This window comes from Phasianus colchicus, chromosome 1 (assembly GCF_987193195.1).
Source record: "Phasianus colchicus chromosome 1, bPhaCol1.hap1.1, whole genome shotgun sequence".
NCBI classification, from domain to species: Eukaryota; Metazoa; Chordata; class Aves; order Galliformes; family Phasianidae; genus Phasianus; species Phasianus colchicus.
Window position 1 is genome coordinate 18,242,188 of NC_143436.1, and position 19,279 is coordinate 18,261,466.

Genomic DNA, 19,279 nt, shown 5'->3' on the forward strand with positions numbered 1-19,279 from the left:
CTTTGAGGTGAATGCATGTTTTCTCTCTGCTATGTTTTACTCATGTTGAATTCATACTCATCATCTTAAAGAAGATAAATATATACTCAATGTTATGTTGTTTTATAAACCTGTATAAATCACACTAACTGAATGCTTCCTTGGAAGAATTCTTTATAATAAATAATCAATGGCATTAGTAGAACTTTTATCCTACTAGACCTCAACTTTAAATAAATAAATAAATAAATATCCTTCAAAGAATAATACTGTGAATTAGATTGTTGTCTCATTAAACCTCTCACAGATCTAGCCTAATGCACTGCATCTGAATTAACCTTTATGATTTAAATACATAGAAGGAAAAAGTGCATTCTCATTACCAAAAGAATATGTGTGTTGATATATGGGAGTTCACAGATAAAAAACTGAAAGAGTTAAGTCAAAATGTGATCAAAGGATATGGAATTGTCATATAAAATGAATTTTAGGATAATGGGCAGCAAAGGGTCTAGGGTGAAATAAATAATTAGTAAAATTCGTCTAATCTAAATTATGATCTAAATATATCTGAACACTAGACAGCAGTAATAGAATTTTCTTGTCTCAATTTTAACTGGCTCAATCATAGGTGGGCTGTTCTAAGGCTTCCATTATAGTTAGTGAAGATATTTTAAGTGCAATTAATAGACCCTTGAGAACAATTTACCTTCTGCTAAGAGAGATACCTATATTTGGTCTGGTGAATTGTACACATATTACTAGCTAGATTTCTCCTTAATGAGAATCTAAACACAAGTTATGTAGATGCTTATATAGTTTATAACTAAAATCAGTCAAAATTTGGCACTACTACAACCTGATTATAACCCTTTTACAGACAATAGGTTGCCCTCAGAAGAAAGATTACATATTATAGAGTAAGATATATGCAAGTAGTAAGGGACCTGAATCCCTTCACAGTGACTTCAGAGGAAGCCTAGGTGTATAACTTAAGGCAGATTTCTAACTTACAATATTTGTACTTCTGTATTTAAAGATTGATAGATGAATAAAAGTTAGACAACTTTTTTGTTTTAGTTTTGGATATTTCTGTTCCCATATGTATCTTCTTTGCTTTGTAGGGTAAATCATGATTTTATGTTTGATTTTCTTGACTAGACATCTTTACATTGTTAAATGGATGACATACTTTCTATAAAACATAGAAAGTAATCTAGCACTGTTAATTTCTACAGGTTGTTTTTAGAGCCTCTAAAGTTAAAGTGTGTTTTCAAGCTGATGAAATTAATGAGGGAGTGGAGGAGATAGGTGACGTACAATACTAATTTTATCCAACAAGCAGTTCAATTAGAAGAGAGAAAAATATAGTGCTCTATATGGAGTTTCTGTTTCACTGTTCTCTGAGGGGTGAAGCTTTGTTTTGTTACAAAATTGGGATGTAGGATTATTCTTTCCTTTTTTAAAATGTAAATATACTAATAAAATGTTTTAAATAAAGTTTCTAATGATGAAAGTCGAATTCCTAATCAGCACACACAAGCATGTCAAAATCCAAAACCCAAAGCCAACTCTGTGAAATTCTTCTTCTCTTCTGTAAATCACTTGCATAAGAATGGTAACAGGGGCATACTTCTGTCCACTGAGAATGAGCATATCACAGGACCTAAAAAAAACCTGAAATATAAGGGCTTTTTGCCTTCATCATGACAATATTCCAGTGTCCAAATAGCAACAGAACTGTAGGTGGAGGTTTTGATGCTTCATTGCATTTACATGTATTTGAGACCTTCGGCAAGAATGCATTCAAAATTGAGTAAACGCTGTTGTCTTGATTGAATGATAATTCCACAACTGAACATAGAGTTACCTCTCTGTCTTCTTACTCCTGCTTTCAGTCAGTTGTTTAGCCATAATACAGCTTGCTCATGGCCATTTTTCTATTGTGTCATTGAATCAGGTGAGGTAAGCTTACAATATACTGGACGCATCTTTGAGCTTCACTATAGAAGAGTTCTATAACTTCCTTTTCCTTCTAAAGGCAATGTCAGAACTCCCTTGGATTCAAGGAGTTTAGCCTTTTGCTCTCATTCTGAACTCTCACTGGATTAAGTGTGAATTCTGTGTGCAGACGTGTTTTAATATCAAACCCACCTGTTATTCACATGGTAATATGCAGTACAATCACCCCTCTTCATGAGTATTGAATGGCAATATAAATCAGGGGCTTTTGAATCAAATAATCCATGTTTCTCTCTTTGTAGACTGAAATAAATGAACGTGAGGTCTAAATGTTCACTAAGGTGTTGAGATTTGAGAATAATTTATTATGTACCAGAGTAACCAGTCAAACAATGTTAATTATAGCATTGTTAAAACTGAAATGCCTAAATCTAAATCATTTAGAAAGAATGTGATAGATTTTAAACACCTCTGAGAAGGAAAAATGCTCTAGGCAAGTGTTTTTAATAAGTCTAGTTTGGTTAATTATTGCCTGAAGCATTTCTCAACTAATTACTTACCTCCAAATGGGAAGGGGGGGGCTCCATGCTTTCAGTATAGAAATACCAGATATTGATTTTCTGTAATTGACAGGATATGGTACTAGACAGACCACACAGAGCTGAAGGTTAAGCCATTTATAGAAAGTGATAGCCAGGTGCTATAGTGTCACACACTGCATCAATGTGAAAGGGAGATTCAGTCCCTGAAAATCAGCTGTTTAAGGGAGAGGATTATTTGTCTCTGTCATCTGCCCTTTATGGTTCATTTAACATCTTAAATAGCCTGTGCATATTAACAGTGCTTTGTAGTTGCACAGCTCCCAAATAAAAGATAGCTTTCCTGTTTAACTGGAGTATTTTAGCCATTTACTTAACGAGATGTACATTGCTGAACAAAGAATAAATGATGAATTATTTTTCAAGTCCATTTTATTTACATTCTTACAGATTGTTTAAAAATTAGTTTAAGATGCCTTCGCATTTTCTGCATACCTACCTCTCACCTGTTTTTTACTGTGAATAAGTATGCATATTGACAAAAATAATAATTCATTGTAATTTTGACTTTGGGTTTTAGTAGGGTCTGGGACTTTACCAAAGGTCTTTAAAGAATTTTTGTCTGGCTTGATAGATGTAATTTTTCTTGACATAATTTGAGGTATTTTAGATATCATAAGTACCAGTATAATTCAAAGCACCATGTACTACATGTGATGTATAAACAGACGTTAGCCAACCATTCTAGTTTAATGCAATATAAAAAAAGGAAAACAGTAATAAAGGAAGCATGGCTTCTTAATGCATGCTATTAGTGCTAGCTCTGCTCACTTAAACAATATTTTTAAAAAAGTTTCTTCTTGTTCCGAATTATTTGTAATTTCTTGTTTTTATTTCAGTCCTTCAGTTTTCTTTATCATCTTCTTTCTCTTCCATGGTGATTAAGTTCTGCTTAGTTTTTATTTTTCTTTCAGGCTCTCTAACTTTTACTTATTTCCCAGTTACCAGTTTCCATGTTATACTTGTTTTTATTCCTTCCCTCTCTTACAAAAGTTCAGGTATGTACCTTTAGGTACATCTAATACCTTTGCTGGGAGCAAGAGCACTAAAGGTTTTCCCTATAGTTAACAGTGACATGAGTCTTGGTATTAGGTGGGATAAACTGCCCTCTGAAGGTTCCTATCTCTAATTTGTTTTTCTGTGGAAGCAACCTAGGGTGACTGATGCTCCTAATGTAGCAGGCTATCTCAAGTTAAGTTGGCTGAATCTAGACCTCATTCATTTCATACCCCCCCCCTTTTTTTTTCCCCAGTTATTTCAGTGTAACAACATCATAACTTTTGCTTGTTGAGTACCTTCATTTTTTTTTTCCTTCTTCCCTTCTTTCATTCACCTGTGTTTGTTCAAAATGAACTTAGGATGCAAAAATTAATAGCTGCTCATCCAAATTGGGCATCATCTCCCTGAACTGAAGTATTTTCAGTTCTTTTGTAGTAAATGGACAGAGACGAGCACTTTTGGAGAACCATTCAGATTGCAGAGAAATTGAATTTTCTCTTATAATGTCTGCATCTTTTCAATAGTTGTTGAGATAAATTCTGGAGTGCTTGTGATTATGAGTTAAAACAGTTGATTTTGACATGACAATTCATTTATCTCACCAGAGTTAAAATGCAAAACGTTGTGACGAAAATGTATCCAGTTCCCATCAGCAAAGTTTTTGCTAGTTTAATTATTTCTTTGTTGAGGAGCAATACAGTAATTTCTAGAAAGAAAACAAAATAATCTGTAATGCATTTATTTACATTTAAAGAGCACGTAAATATGGCAAGCTTCAAAGAAAATTTTTCTTCAACGAATGACTGATCTACTATTATTCTTTTATTTCTTCTATATAAGGTATAATTACTTTTTTTTTCTCATCATGTAAGAGTAAAATCTCTGAAAGATATTTGATTTCAAATTATTAGCCTTATTAACCATGTATACTTCCCCCAAGATTTTTTTTTTTTTGATCAGTGTTGATAGTTACTGAACTACGGCTTTCCTTTGATCCAGACAGGATATTTATATAGAGAAGACACAGAGTAAAGAGAAAGAGATCCCACAAAAAGTCTTTAATTCATTCTTTCTCTTTCCCTTTAAATTAGGAAATACATATCCAAAGCCAAGTTTTATACTTTTAGCAGTGTAACAAAATAGCTGTGAAAATTCATTGGCTCTATCACAATTGCCTTGTATTCATTCTTTTGGATAGGAAATTATGTTAAGAAGAGAAAAAGAGATATATGACTGGCATTTCTGGTATATACATGTTTTGTGCATGAAAATATGTTATGTATAAAGCAGGTTGAACTCAAAACCAAAGTCCCAGGGCCTATTTTGATGACTTTTGGATTTTGTTCTACTTTCATATTTGCCACTGGGGTCCATTTTTAATTAAAGTGCATATATTTATGTAAACAGAAGTGTAAATGCCACTGTAAGGTAAAATCATAGTATCTTAGAAAATCTTGAGTCTCTTTATCAGCAAACAATAGTGTCTTTGAAATTTGCTTCACTGCTTCTTGAAGACTAAATTAGAACAATAACGTGGCTGTTAAGCATCTCTGACATGTTTACTGGTTTATGGGATTTCTTGGGTAGCCACTAGTACCATGACAAAATAGATCTCTGAGGCTCTGATTTGTTCTATATATAGTAAGAATTTCTTTTTAAGCAGTTGAATTCAGTGAAAGTTCAGACTTTTTTTAAGTTATTCAAGCCTGTTGATTTTCATTCTCTCTCAATGAGGTATTCACTATATTCACTTACAATACCAGGATTAAGAATTCGACATGCTCTGTTACAAAGAGATTGTTCTCATATAAAGGATTATTCCAATACCTCTGAAATACGGGTGTTTTCAATGGCTCTCAACTAATAAAAACACTTCAAACAACCTTATGAATTTCAGCAGGAATTGACCAATCATGATCTTGTGATGATTGTCTTTTTGTCCAACTACTTTATTCAGAAGACTACTCACTTTAGTACTTGTAGATATGGCAGCTGGCAGAGGATTTAGAGGACTCACATTATCAGTAGAGGATTGATAATGAACGATGATCCCAAATCTGGTTATATAAGCATTGTTAAGAAAATTGGTGTTTAATTTTGTATAAAGGAATAGGTAAAAAAATCATTTCTAGAGTTTTGCCTGTTAATTTTGGAAAATGGGAGTAAGAAGCACAAACAGTAGATAGATACATTAATAGAGAAAAGTTTTTTTCCCATTGCATTTGAATTGGAGTGTACAATGATGTTTCAAACTATAGCACAAATATAAATGAGTAAAAATACCCCACACCTACCAAATAAATCTCACTATGTTCCTGAAAACTGAGTTTTCTGTAACTGAGTACTGCATAGTGTGCAAAATGCATCATCTGGCTATTTGTTTTCATACTGACTTCTTGCATGGGCAGTCAAACCAGCTTTTAAGTTAGAATCAAGTGTAGCAAAGTGTAGGAGAACAACAAAGATATCAAGCAATAATAGTAGTTATTCTGTAAATAATTAAGCAAAAATAAATTAAAGTGAGAAAATCATGAGTTTCTCACCAGCAGTTTGGGAGCAGGAAAGGAAGAAACATACAAATAAAGTCACATATATTCCAAATATGAGTGTTTGAAGGCAAAATACCTCCCTCCCTCCCCAAAGACTCTGTTGTTTTTCTCTGATGCTTTATGATGCATATATACATATATATATATATATATATATATATATATATATATATATATTTATACTGCATTATTCTTCTCATTGAATGATAGAATGGTTTGCATTGGAGTTCCCTGCTACAGGCAGGGACACCTCCCTCTAGACCACATTGCTCAAAGTTCCATCCAGACTGGTCTTGAACGCTTCCAGGGAGGCGGCATTCACAACTCGCTGGGAAACCTGTTCCGGTCTCACTACCCTCACAGTAAAGAATATCTTCCTAATATCTACTCTAAATCTACCCTCTTCCAGTTTAAAACCATTTCTTTTCGTCCTGTCACCACATGCCCTTCTAAAAAGTCCCTCCCCAGCTTTCCTGTAGGCCCCCTTTAGGTACTGGGAGGCTTAAATAAGGTTCCCCTCCAAGCCTTTTCCAGGCTGCAGAATGCCAGCTCTCTCAGCCTGTCCTCCTTGGGGAGGTGTTCCAGCCCTCTGATCATCTTCGTGGCCCTCCTCTGGACCTGCACCAACAACTTCATATCCTTCTTGTGTTGGAAGCTCCAGAGCTGGATGCAGTTGAGTCTTGTTGAATTTTGTAAAAATGTTTATTTTTCCAGCAGTCCTTTCTTCACATAAGTCACTTAGCAGGGGACATTTTTTTTTTTTTTCCCCTAGTAGTGTCAAATTTGAAAGTCCATTGAGGAATATAGCCTTGGCTCAGCAGGATGCATCATCTTTCAGTATTATCCCCCTAACATTATCCAATAATTCTTAAGTGTTGCATTTTTTTCTAAATATGCAAAATATGTTGAACTAAAGTATGGGCTACTTTCTGAAATATTTGAAAAATTAGTAGGTTGAAATATCACTTTAAAACTGTAGGTCAAAACTACAGGAAATTATTAATATTCAACTTGACCATTAACTAATTTTTTATTCTCTTTAATTTTTTACACATTTCAGGTCCAGTCTTCTATTTATTAGCTTCTGGAGTTTCCACATAAAGCAATGATTTTGCTTTGTTAAAATATCTTTACATATTGCTCTAAAAATCAATTAAAAATAAAATTCTATCCTCTTCCTAAGGCTCTTTTCTCTTTTTCTATGCATGTCTTACTTTAAAGCAGTACTAAACATCTAGTGATTTCCTCTTTTAACACTAGGTGGAGATAGATTAACTCCTGAAGTTTGTTTCCAGGAGCTTTACATGTTTTCTGGTCTTAAAAGATTTTTTTTCCACAGATCATGTAACTAAGGTATGGCTAAGTGAAACGTCACGGTGTTTATTTGCTTATTTATTTATTTTCATTGTAAGCTTGACGTAAAGGCAAAGAGGTAGTGGTTTTCTAATCTTCATTAATATTTTGGAGTCCTCTACTGAGCCCCTTGGAAATAAGTAATCATCTATATGAGGCTGCCGCTTTAAAAAAAAAAATCTTGAAAATCTGTGCATACAATGCTGTCTTTCAAGCATATCTAATACTACTGTGCTATGGTTCTAAAATGTTAAATTTATAAATAGTCAGCTTGAATTATTAACTGCAATCAGGGAACTATAATAACATCTTATCATTTTTTTTTTCTAATTAGAATTTTAATAAATGAATATTATTAAATAATATTAAAAGATGCTGACCTAAAAGTTCTGAAGAAATAGAAGAATTTCTGTTCACTGATGTGAGAATTGGCATGCAAATAATTTGTCTCACTTTGTCTGAACTGATTTCATTTCTCCTTTGAAACATTTCTGCTGGGAAATGAAGAAAGAATTTGTTTGGGAAAGCAGGGGAACAGCATGTCCAGAAGAAGGACACAGAGATGATCCAAGGGATGGAACACTTTTCCATGAGGATGGGCTGAGAGAGCTGGGGCTGTAGTGTTTTTTTTTTGTTTGTTTGTTTGTTTTCTGTTGTTGATTTTAGTGGGTTGATCTTGGTTGGTTGCCCACCAAATTGCTCTCTCACTTACCCTCCTCGATAAGACAGCAAACACAAGATGAGAAAGTTCATCAGTCAAGATAGAGACAGGGAGATCAGTTACCAATTGTTGTCATGGGAAAAAAAGACTTGATTTGGGAAGAGGTAATTTAATTTATTGCCAATTAACATATACTTGGATATCTAGCAACAGACAAAACTTAATTTAATACCTTTCTCTTTACATAGTTCATTTCCACTCCTTCATTCCTGACTGATCTATCTCCTTCACTCAGCTCAGATTAGAACAGAGAGAGGTAGTGGGATTGTGGTCTGCGTATAACACTTCCTCTCTGCAGTTCCCAATGCACAGTATAGATCAGTGGTCTGCCTGTTCGAGAAAGCAGCTTTTGGTCCCAGGTGGATTTTACTCATACATTCCTATCTCTATTTAGGGAGCCAAATTCACAGGCTAGATATTAACACTGCATTTCTTCAGGGAAATTGTACACTGTTCTAATATGTGTATCACCCTCTTCAGTTGATATGGTCATGCAGGAAGTGATTCAGTACATACATGACGTTTACTCCACCACAAACTTCTTCAGGTATTTAAATAACAGAAGTTTTCTATGGTAGGGTAGTGTTATTTATAACTATGTATGAACTACATGCACTTCTGTGAGAAAATTCAGGTCAAAGAATCTGAAATTGGAATTTGGAATGACATTTAGCTTGTAAGAACTTCATTCACTCCTTGAGAGCAGCCCCAAGAAAAGAAAAGTCATATCAGAATAGCGCAGTTAAGGCTTCCCTGATTTCGCTCTTAGCTATCTCTTGTATTTTCATGGGTTAATGTAGCTCCATGGCATATCCTAGGGGATATTTGTGGATGGCAAGCTGGTCAGAAGCCAGAAATGTCCCCTCACAGCCCAGAAAGCCAATTGTATCCTGCAACAAAAGCAGTGTGGCCAGCAGGTCAAGGGAGGTGATACTTCCCTTCTGTTCTGCACTGTGATCCATCACCTGGAGTACTGCATCCAGATGAGGAATCCCCAGTACAGAGTAGGCATGCACCTGTTGAAGCATGTCCAGAAGAGGGTCACAGTGATGATCCAAGGGATGGAACACCTCTCCTATGAAGATGGCTGAGAGGGCTGGGACTGTTCAGCCTGGAGAAGAGAAGGCTATGAGGTGACCTGATAGTGGCCTTTTGTTATCTAAAGAAGGGCTATAAGAAAGAAGTGCATAGTATCTTTATCAAGATGTACTGTAATAGAACAAGGGTGTTAAGATTTAACCTGGTAGATAGCAAATCACCACACACAGTCAGTTGCTTACTCCCCTTGCCCCTCACAGTGGGATGGGGGAGAGAATTGGGGAAAAAATTACAGAATCACAGAAACACAGAAACACCAAGGTTGGAAACGACATTCAAGGTCATCCAGTCCAACCATCCACCTATCACCAACAGTTCTCACTAAACCATATCCCTCAACACAAAATCCAAACATTCCTTGAACACCTCCAGGGTCGGTGACTCCACCACCTCCCCGGGCAGCCCATTCCAGTGCCTGATCACTCTTTCAGAGTAGTAGTATTTCCTAACGTCCAGCCTGGATCTCCCTTGGCACAGCTTGAAGCCATTCCCTCTGGTCCTATCACCAGTTTACACGAGAGAAGAAGCTGACCCCCAGTTTTCACAACCTCCCTTCAGGTAGTTATAGAGAGTAATAAGGTCTCCCCTGAGCTTCCCCTTCTCCATACTGAACAATCCCAGCTCCTTCAGCTGCTCCTCATAAGGGCTGTGCTCCAGACCCCTCACCTGCACCAGGACCTCAGTGTCTTTCTTGCAGTGAGAGGCCCAAAACTGGACACAATACTTGAGGTGCAGCTTCACCAGAGCTGAGTACAGGGGGACAATCCATTCCCTACTCCTGCTGGTCACACTACTTCTGATGCAAGCCAGGATGCCATTGACCTTCTTGTCCACCCAGGCACACTGCTGGCTCATGTTCAGCCGAGCATCAATCAATACCCCCAGGTCCATTTCCTCTACATAGTCTTCCAGCCACTCTGCACCAAGCCTGTAGAGTTGCCTGGGGTTGTCATGGCCAAAGTGCAGGACATGGCATTTGGTCTTGTTGAAACTCATCCCATTGGCTTCAGCCCAGCTATCCAGCCTGTCCAGATCCCTCTGTAGGGCCTCGCTACCCCCAGGCAGATCGACACTTCCAGCCAACTTGGTGTCATCTGCAAACTTACTGAGGGTGGACTCAATGCCCTCATCCAGGTCATCAATAAAGATATTGAAGAGGACAGGCCCCAGCACCGACCCCTGGAGAACACCACTTGTGACCGGTCACCAGCTGGATTTAGCTCCATTCACTACCACTCTCTGGGCCTGAACTTCCAGCCAGTTCCTTATCCAACCAAGAGTGTACCTGTCCAAGCCACAGGCTGCCAGTTTCTGCAGGAGAATACTGTGGGAGACAGTGTCAAAGGCTTTGCTGAAGTCTAGGTAGACTACATCAACAGCTTTTCCCTCGTCTACCAGACAGGTCACTAGATCATAGAAGGAGATCAGGTTGATCAAGTAGGACCTGCCCTTCATGAACTCATGCTGATCCCCCTGTTTTCCCACACATGCCGTGTGATCTCCGACAAGACAATCTGCTCCATAACCTTCCCTGGCACCGAGGTCAGGCTAATAGGCCTGTAGTTCCCCGGGTCCTCCTTACAACCCTTCTTGTACATGGGAGTCACACTGGCAAGCCTCCAGTCTTCTGGGACCTCACCAGTCAACAAGGAGCACTGATAGATAATGGCAAGCTTGGCTATCACCTCTGCCAGTTCCCTCAGCACCCTCGGGTGAATCTCATCCGGCCCCATGGACTTATGACAGTTCAGTTGGAGTAGTAGGTTTCTGACTGTGTCCTCCTGAATCACGTGGGGTTCAGTCTGACCGTAGCTGAGATTATCAGGTCAGGGAGTGGAGTTCCCTAAGGATAACTGGTCTGACCTTTAAAGACAGATGTAAAGAAGGCATTCAGAACCTCTGCCTTTTCCTTATCCTCAGTGGTCACATTCCCAGCCTCATCCAGTAAGGAATGGAGATTCTCTTAGTCCTCCTCTTACTGTTGATGTATTTGTAAAAGAGTTTCTTATTCCTTTTTATCCCAGTGGCCAGGTTCAGTCCAAGCTGAGCTTTTGCCTTTCTGATTTTCTTTCTACACATCTTAATAACTTCTCTGTATTCTGAGTCGCCCATCCCTTCTTCCACAGGAGGTAGATTGTCTTTTTCTCCTGGAGCTTCAAGAATAGCTCCCTATTCATCCACACTGGTCTTCTTCCCCACAGGCTCATTTTGTGGCTCAGGGGGACAGCCAGCTCCTGTGCCTTTAAGACTTCCTTCTTGAAGAGCGACCAGCCATCTTGGACCCCTTCACTCTCTAAGACTGACACCCAGGGGATTCCCCCTACCAGTCTTCTCAACAATTCTAAGTCTGCCCTGCAGAAGTCCAAGGTAGCAGTTTTGCTGCTCCCCCTCCTGGCTCCACCAACAATCGAGAACTCTACCATTTCACGGTCACAAATAACCAAAGTAGAACTCATGAGTTGAGATAAAACTATTTAGTAAGATAGGGAAAAGGAAAAGGATACTAGTTATGATTTTATACACATACACACACACACACATATATATATATGACTGTATGTAACAAGTGATGCACAATCAATTGCTTACCACCCTCCGACCAATGCCCAGCTAGTTCCTGAGCGGCAGAAGAGAGCCAGAGGAACCCTTGCCTCTTTCAAAACTTCATCCACATGATTTCATATGATATGAAATATCCCTTTGGTCTTTTTAAGTCTAAGATCTGTCCTAGTTATGTTCTCTTTCAGTTAATAGGGCCCTTTGCTGCAATTGGCCTTGGCTCTGTACAACATGGCTTAGCACCAACTAGAACCTAAGAGCAAAACATTCCAAAGAAAACAATTCCATCCCAGATGAAACTAAGACAAAGGGGAAAATGGTTTCAAACTAAAAGAGAGGAGAGTTAGGTTGGATATAAGGAAAACATTTTTTTGCAGTAAGGGTAGTGAAGCACTGGAACAGGTAGCCTAGAGATGTGGTAGATTTCCCCATTCCTGGAGACATTCAAGGTCATGCTGGACCAGGCTCTGGGCAACTTGATCTAGCAGTAGATGTCCCTGCTCACTGCAGGGGAGTTGGACTAGATATTCTTTAAGGGCCCGTTCCTACTCAAACAAATCTATGAATCTATAATAATCAAATATAAAATCTTTTAATTTAAAGCCATTACAGCTTGTTCTATTGCAATATGCCCTTGTAAAGTATCCCTCTCAGTCTTTCCCGTACTCCCCTTTAAATACTGGAAAGCTATTATAAGATCTTCCCAGAGCCTTCTCCAGGCTCAAAAAACCCATCTCTCTCAGTCTGTCTTCAGGGTGGTGTTCCACCCCTCTAACCATCTTCATGGGCTTTCTTTGCTCTCCTTCCAACAGGTCCATGCCCTTCTTGTGCTGGGGGCTCCGGAGCTGAACCCAGAACTATACATGGAGTCACAGGAGAATGGAATCCCTTTGGATGGCATTGCACCCCTCCTGCATATCTACTCCATCACATAGGTTGATGTTATCTGCATATTTACTGAGTGTGCACTTGTCACGGTTTTGTGTTTTTTGGTTTTCAGTATTGCACATCATAACATCATGTAGTGCACTAGGAGTTAAATTGTTAATGCTCCAATTCCAGATACCTATCCCTATACATTTACAGAAGTCATGGGATCTGGCCCTTCCCGGTGGGGCCTTGCAGTGGATGCTGGAGGGTGCTTTCCTAGATGTTCCAAGCTTTTCAGATTTGACTTGGTCCCAGGAACTCTCTCTCTCCTATTTTATTTGATTTATTAGTCTCAAATTCAATTTGATTGTATTATATTGTGTTATCTTGAATTCTGATATCATAGTTAGTAAAATAAGTTTTCCTCCATAGATCGTTGCCGCTGTTTTTTTTTTTTCTTCCTTGAGCCCAGCTCCCATCTCCCTATCTTTTCCTTTTCCCTTCCCATTTTGTGGGGCCTGGGGAGGCCCAGGCGCCTACTGCCCCCCTGTCACAGGCACAGATTGATCTAGTTAACTCCGTGACATCACTCAACCCCACTGTCTGTGTCACCAACAAAAATGTTGAATAGTGTCAGAACCAATACTTACCACCAAGAATCTCCACTCACCATTGGCCTCCACCTGAACATAAACACTTTGACTACTACTCTTTGAGTGTGAACATCGAGTCAATTCCTTACTCACCAAGTGATCCGTCCATCAAATTCACGTCTCTTCAATGTAGAGACAAGGATGTGATGCAAGATATTGTCAAATGCTTTACACAAGTCTAAGGAGATAACATCAGTTCTTCTAATGTTAGATTGTAGAAATTGGTATTGAAGTAACAATGCTTTGCTACCTGTTTTAAAACAGGCATTCAAAAAACAAAAGAAGAAAAACAAGATCTGTGTCTTTGCAGTTATGTGCCACCTCATCTGTGGTACAGAACATTTGTTAACAAACAGTCCTTTGCACTGTGTACTCAACACAGAGTAGTGTGTATGTGTAATCAGCTGTACAAAGCAATGAGAAGTGAATTCTTAAATTTTCTGAGATTTTTTTGAGATATGTCTGGAACGTGACATGAAAATAGATAATGGGGTATGCAAACATGCTTTCTTGCATACACATGGCTCGTTTCACCTGGATAACAGAGTTAACATTATAGTTGGCCTTATTAATACATTTTCTGAGCCCTGTTGGGCTCAAGTTAATGCTTGGCATAAACTGGATGAGCTTTAGATATATTTTAATTTGCATTGCCAAGCACTGCCTTTCAAGCTGCTAATCTGAAAGCCAGGACTGTTAGAGTAAATTGTGAAATGTCCTTTTCTAAGTGCTGTAACCTGTTTGAGTTGCTAAGGGGAGGCATTGCCTTGAAGAAATGCCAGAGAGGAGTGTAACGTTATAAATATTACCTAGACATGATGCAACAATGATCCAAATCTGTTAGCAGTACTTCAGTTTTTCCAGTAGTCTGGTAAAAGAAAAGAAATATACAAACCAATATTTTATTAAGGCAAACCTTGATTTACATTTACAATGTATACATTAGGATGTTCACACATGAAGAATACTAAAAATGCATTGTATGTATATATAGAGAGAGTTAGTATACTCATGCAGAAATCTTAGTTATTTTCTGTTTGAAATAGTATATACATGCAAACAGTATGTATTAGTACCCTACTAATTTGGTATCCTCTGAACGTAGGATACATACATGTAGTCCCCACATTCTTTTATCATGAAATATACATGTAAAGATCTTTCTGAGACAGTTTACAACCATGCTACTTGTTTGAGAGTAGGTACTTCATGTATGTCTTCAGATTTTATGTTTTAATCCTAATTCCTGTAAAGAACAGTAAGATTTATAAACATCAATTATGTGAATATGGAAAATCTGATAACACTGGCTTAGATCTATTTGATTTAAAAAAGAATCCCACATTTTCTTAAAAAAAAACAGTATTTTCTAATAATTATGTATGCTTCTCTCATTTAACTATCTGCTTCAAAGTGGAGGATGATATTATATGATCTTTAGACTGTACCCTCTAATTTCATGTTTCACCAATTTTGTTCTGTGGAGATTTGTCTTATTCTATTTGCTCCCTGCACTTTACTTTGTTCTTTTTTCACAACTAAAGACTTTCACTGAATCTAGCGTCTCTCACCTCCACATCATCATTCTCAGTACAAGCCACGGCTCTTTTATTGCTAATGCTTTCTCTTACCTTGTCCTTGGTACAACCTCTCTTGTTTGGTCTTTATAACCAAAGTTTACAGAGATAGTAAAATGTAATAGATGTATTCTATCAGTCTTGTAAATAATTTTAGTTTTAATTTCGGACAATGAGGAATAAAGGCATTTATTTGGCTATCAATTCAAACTCACTACTGATTATTGATTAAACTGTCTTTACAAATACTTTGTGCAAACTGTCCATGAACAGCCTTATAGGTCAGTATGGTTCTCCCAGACCCAATAGGAGGTGTGTCTGCATTAAAACCTCTAATTTCATTCTGATTATCCAGCTAGTGGCTGTTAACGTATTCGCTTTTTTTATTCTTGAGCAGAAACTCTCCTGTTTATGTGACCAACTGATAAAAACCTGTGACACTAGATATCTACATGTGATTGATATCCCTTCTTTGACACCTAATAAGTACGTAATTACTTTCAGAAGCTTTTTGCAAGGTGTTCAATTCATAGACTGATGTTCATGGAAATTATTCGGGACGATGGTGAGTGTATTTGCTCTTACATAGTTTAGACCTTCTCTGTCATATACTGAATATCCTAGCAGTCAGATCGTCTTCATACTGTTTATGTGATTCAACTTGCAGTTGTTAGCTGTTTCTTTAAAAAAAAAAAAATCATCTAAGTGGATGACCGAATTCACATTGTTGTCCATCTTGCTGGGCTGTGTTACTAAAAGCAAGAAAGGGGCAAACAAGCATTTTGGCCTTGGGCTAACAAGAAGCTGTGCTTATAAAATTAAAGACCTAGCAGACTAAAGAATTAATTAAAATAATTAGAACTGTATATGCATCTCTTGCTCTGTTGTTCTGTCTATACATAGAAAGTTTTTGTTTTCCTATAATTAACTAATATCAAATGATTTTTTTATTAGCTTGGAATAGAAATCACTTGACCAAGACTGATGAACAGGAAATAACACAGAAGTTTGGGCTTTTCTAGAAGAATCAAAGCAGCAGAACTATAAAACTGAATTCTCTGACACTGAAAAATAATAAAACTAAGGATTCATAAAGTGGTGAAAATAAGACACTAGTGAATTTAGCCAAAATGTAGAAAAAGAATAAAAAGAATAAGCTTAAGAAACCTGAAGTGTGATGAAGATAAATGAAAATAAGGGAAATAATTATTTTGAGAACTGGAAAAATAGGAGGTTAAAATCAAACTACAGAAATATAGCTCTATATCAGTATTTTGTCTAAGAATAAGTATTCTGCCTTAGAATAACAACAGTCTGACTCTGTCTTTTGATCAGCTTTCTGCACTTATATCTTAGCAAAGATGCAAGTATATTCAAAATTCATAAAATCTGCATCTGTTATGCTTTATACTCTTCTATGTTATTTCTTTAAGAGTCTATTTTGTGTTAAACTCAAGTTATTTTCAAAGGCTTTACTTTTTTTTTTTTTCTTTGAGTTCTTTTACTCCTCTCTTTAGCACTTCAAAGTTTAACTTCTGTTGTTGAGATATGCATTGCCTTATTATATAATGAAGATTGATTATAATTCATTAAAGGAATAAAAAGGACATTAGAATACTTCTTTTAAAATCAGAGGATATCAAACTGAAGGAAATGTCATCCTAAGGATGTATTTTTCTTTCTTAGACAAACAGACATGTAAATTATGTCCAGATTCAATGGCAGGAAAAGAAGTGTTAGAAAATGTTCCAATGCATTATAAAATACTAAAGATAAGTTTAAAAAATGCACAGTGAAGAAGGAGATGCCTAGATCTCTCTTCTTTGTAGATGGAATGTGAAGCTTAATAGAGTGTATGACTGATTTGTAGATGGACAATTTTAGGCTAAAATTATCCATACATACTATCAAAATTTCAGTGACTTCAGATGTTTTTCATGCTTTCACTTTCCTGTATCATATATCCATTATCAATGGCATACATGCCATTTGTTGTGAGGTCACATTAACAAATATGCTGATTATACAGATACAAACAGGTCCTTCTGCTCCATTTCTCTCTCACACCAGGCTTCTATCAGTGTTTACACCAACCCGAATGACACGTGCAGGACATAGACAGCTTCTAAAGATAAAATAACTGAATTTCAGAAAGTGGAAATCAGGTTATATGAACCACATCCTTCATATTACCCAACCCCATTTTTACAGTGGAAACAGTGTATTCCTGCATCTCATAGGCATTTGAAGTAAAATTATTAAAATAGTCAAATAGTTAATCAAAACGTATCACAGTGAGAAGAAATAAAAATCATAAAAATCTCTACAACTTTTAACAGAATACAAGTGAACTTTAGAACATTTGGCTATAGTGTTCATATTCACGTTCTTTGGAGCCAAAGAATTGGTGGGATGCAGAGCTTCCTACTCTCTGCACCTGCGTACGAACTGTGGAGTGCCTGATCCTACTTTTTTCCCTCAGGAATCAACTGAAACTTGCTTTCCTCCTTTTGTTCTGTGTTTCCAGTCTTCTTTCCTATGAAAATTAAGATCTGGGACCTAAACTTTTAAAGAACTTATTTCAGAGAATTCATGAACTTTTACTGAGGATTTTGAAGGCAGTGTGGACAAGATACTAGTTTTGGTTTTGTTGTGACTTGCTGTGTGGTCTCTAAGCAGTCACTTCACCTTTCTTTGTCTCCATTTCTCCTACTACCCTTAGTTTCCTATCTTGAGAATTTATTAGAATTTAAAGTTTTTGGAAGACTCTATGTTACACTTTCATAGCATGCACAATGAAACCAATGCAATATAAATAATGATTATAATGAGGCCCATTTTAACTCTGCCCTCAGCTGACAAATGAAATAAAATTCCTAATTTTCTGTAATTTCAGAAAAATTACTTGTTATTAATGTTCTTGTGAACACAACAGAAGGAACTGGAGATTGATCAGGCTCATGTCTTCATTCTATAAACTTTTTGGCTAGATTTCATGAAATCAACTCACAGTCGAGCTGGAGTCCAACCAATCAACAGAAAAGACAGACATTTAATCAGGCTTCTCTACAATGGAATACATCCATTTGATAAATGAACTAATTAAGCAAATGAATAAGTATAACCTACCACTGTGAGTGACATTTATAGCTATGAAAAAGCTTCAGTTCTGCATTAACAGTTCTAGAAGCCCAAAAAAATTGATGGAAAAAATGCAAGTTCAATTCATGAAGCACATTTATATAAATTGAGTTTTACTAGGGCTAGTAGTCCAGTATAATGTATGCTGTGTGTGTATAAAGATGACAAGAAAGAGAGAAGACTGAAATAATATTATTTCACTTCTGAGATTTTCTTAACATTAGACATTTCATAGACAGCAGAATGTAGCAATGACTCATTGTCTGACTGTCCTGTTGTTAAAGCAAGTGGAATACCACAACACCTCATCTTCCCTTGAATGTACCAAATCCATGTTTAATCTGTTTGGCACAAAAGCTTGCATGGCACAGAAAAGTTGAGAAGAAAAAGAACTCTGATTCACTTAAACATAGCTTTATAGTCTCACCTATAATTTTTCTCATTGATCTATATAAATATTTCTAGGAATTATTTGACAGCTTTAGCAGCAATGGAAGTCCTTTAGCTGATTTCAGGGAGAAAAACAGTGGTCTGTGAGGCTGGTTGACTGTTAGTCTGCTGCTGTCAGTCACACTCGGTGCGCTAGGGGGAGTAGACCTTTTAATTTTCTGCATGGTAACCAGGAGCAACACTAATTACTCCAGAGGTTCAAACAAGTCACAGATTACCTAAAATTCATGGATTTTTTACATGGAATTACAATGGATAGTTGCTCAGCAAAAGCTGCAGAGTATTATCCTTATGAAAACTCAGTAGAATAACAAAAGAAAGCAGCTTGGAAAAACTTTTAATGATATAACCCTTACATGCAGAAACAGGATCAGATCAAGTCTTGGAATGATATTATCCAGAAATCAAGTCAAACAGCATTTTTGAATTTGCCAAAAGTGAAGTCTGAGATAGAGAAAGAAAGATGTGAAAAGAGAACCAAAAAGGAAAGATATCCTCACCCCTGGATGTACCCAAAAGAAAAGTCATAGGGGGAGAAAGAAGTGTGAAAAAGAGAAAAAGAAAAGATATCAGTACCCTTGGCTCCAGCAATATTCTGTGCTTATAGTTGGGTTCTCCAGTGGCAGGTACACACATGGTTCCTTTGGTTTGTGCCTTTTATAGTCTGCTTCACACATGCTCTGTCCTTTTTTTAGGATCTTCTGGATGGGTGTGAGGGGCTACTCCTGTGCTTTCCCCCCTCCTTCACTGTGAGTCTGTCCTCCAGTGG

At 37.1% G+C, this 19,279-nt stretch overlaps 1 protein-coding gene across 3 annotated transcripts in view; it reads left to right on the forward strand.

Annotated features, from left to right (window-relative positions):
• TAFA5 (TAFA chemokine like family member 5) overlaps nt 1-12,998 on the forward strand; it is a 448,086-nt gene extending 435,088 nt beyond the window's left edge. For all 3 annotated transcript variants that reach the window (XM_090136522.1, XM_090136527.1, XM_090136530.1), the window contains one exon: nt 12,632-12,998. In XM_090136522.1, the coding sequence (XP_089992648.1) occupies nt 12,632-12,668 (37 nt within the window). In that variant the 3' untranslated portion in view covers nt 12,669-12,998. The remainder of the gene's footprint in view (nt 1-12,631) is intronic.
• Nucleotides 12,999-19,279: the final 6,281 nt, after the last annotated feature.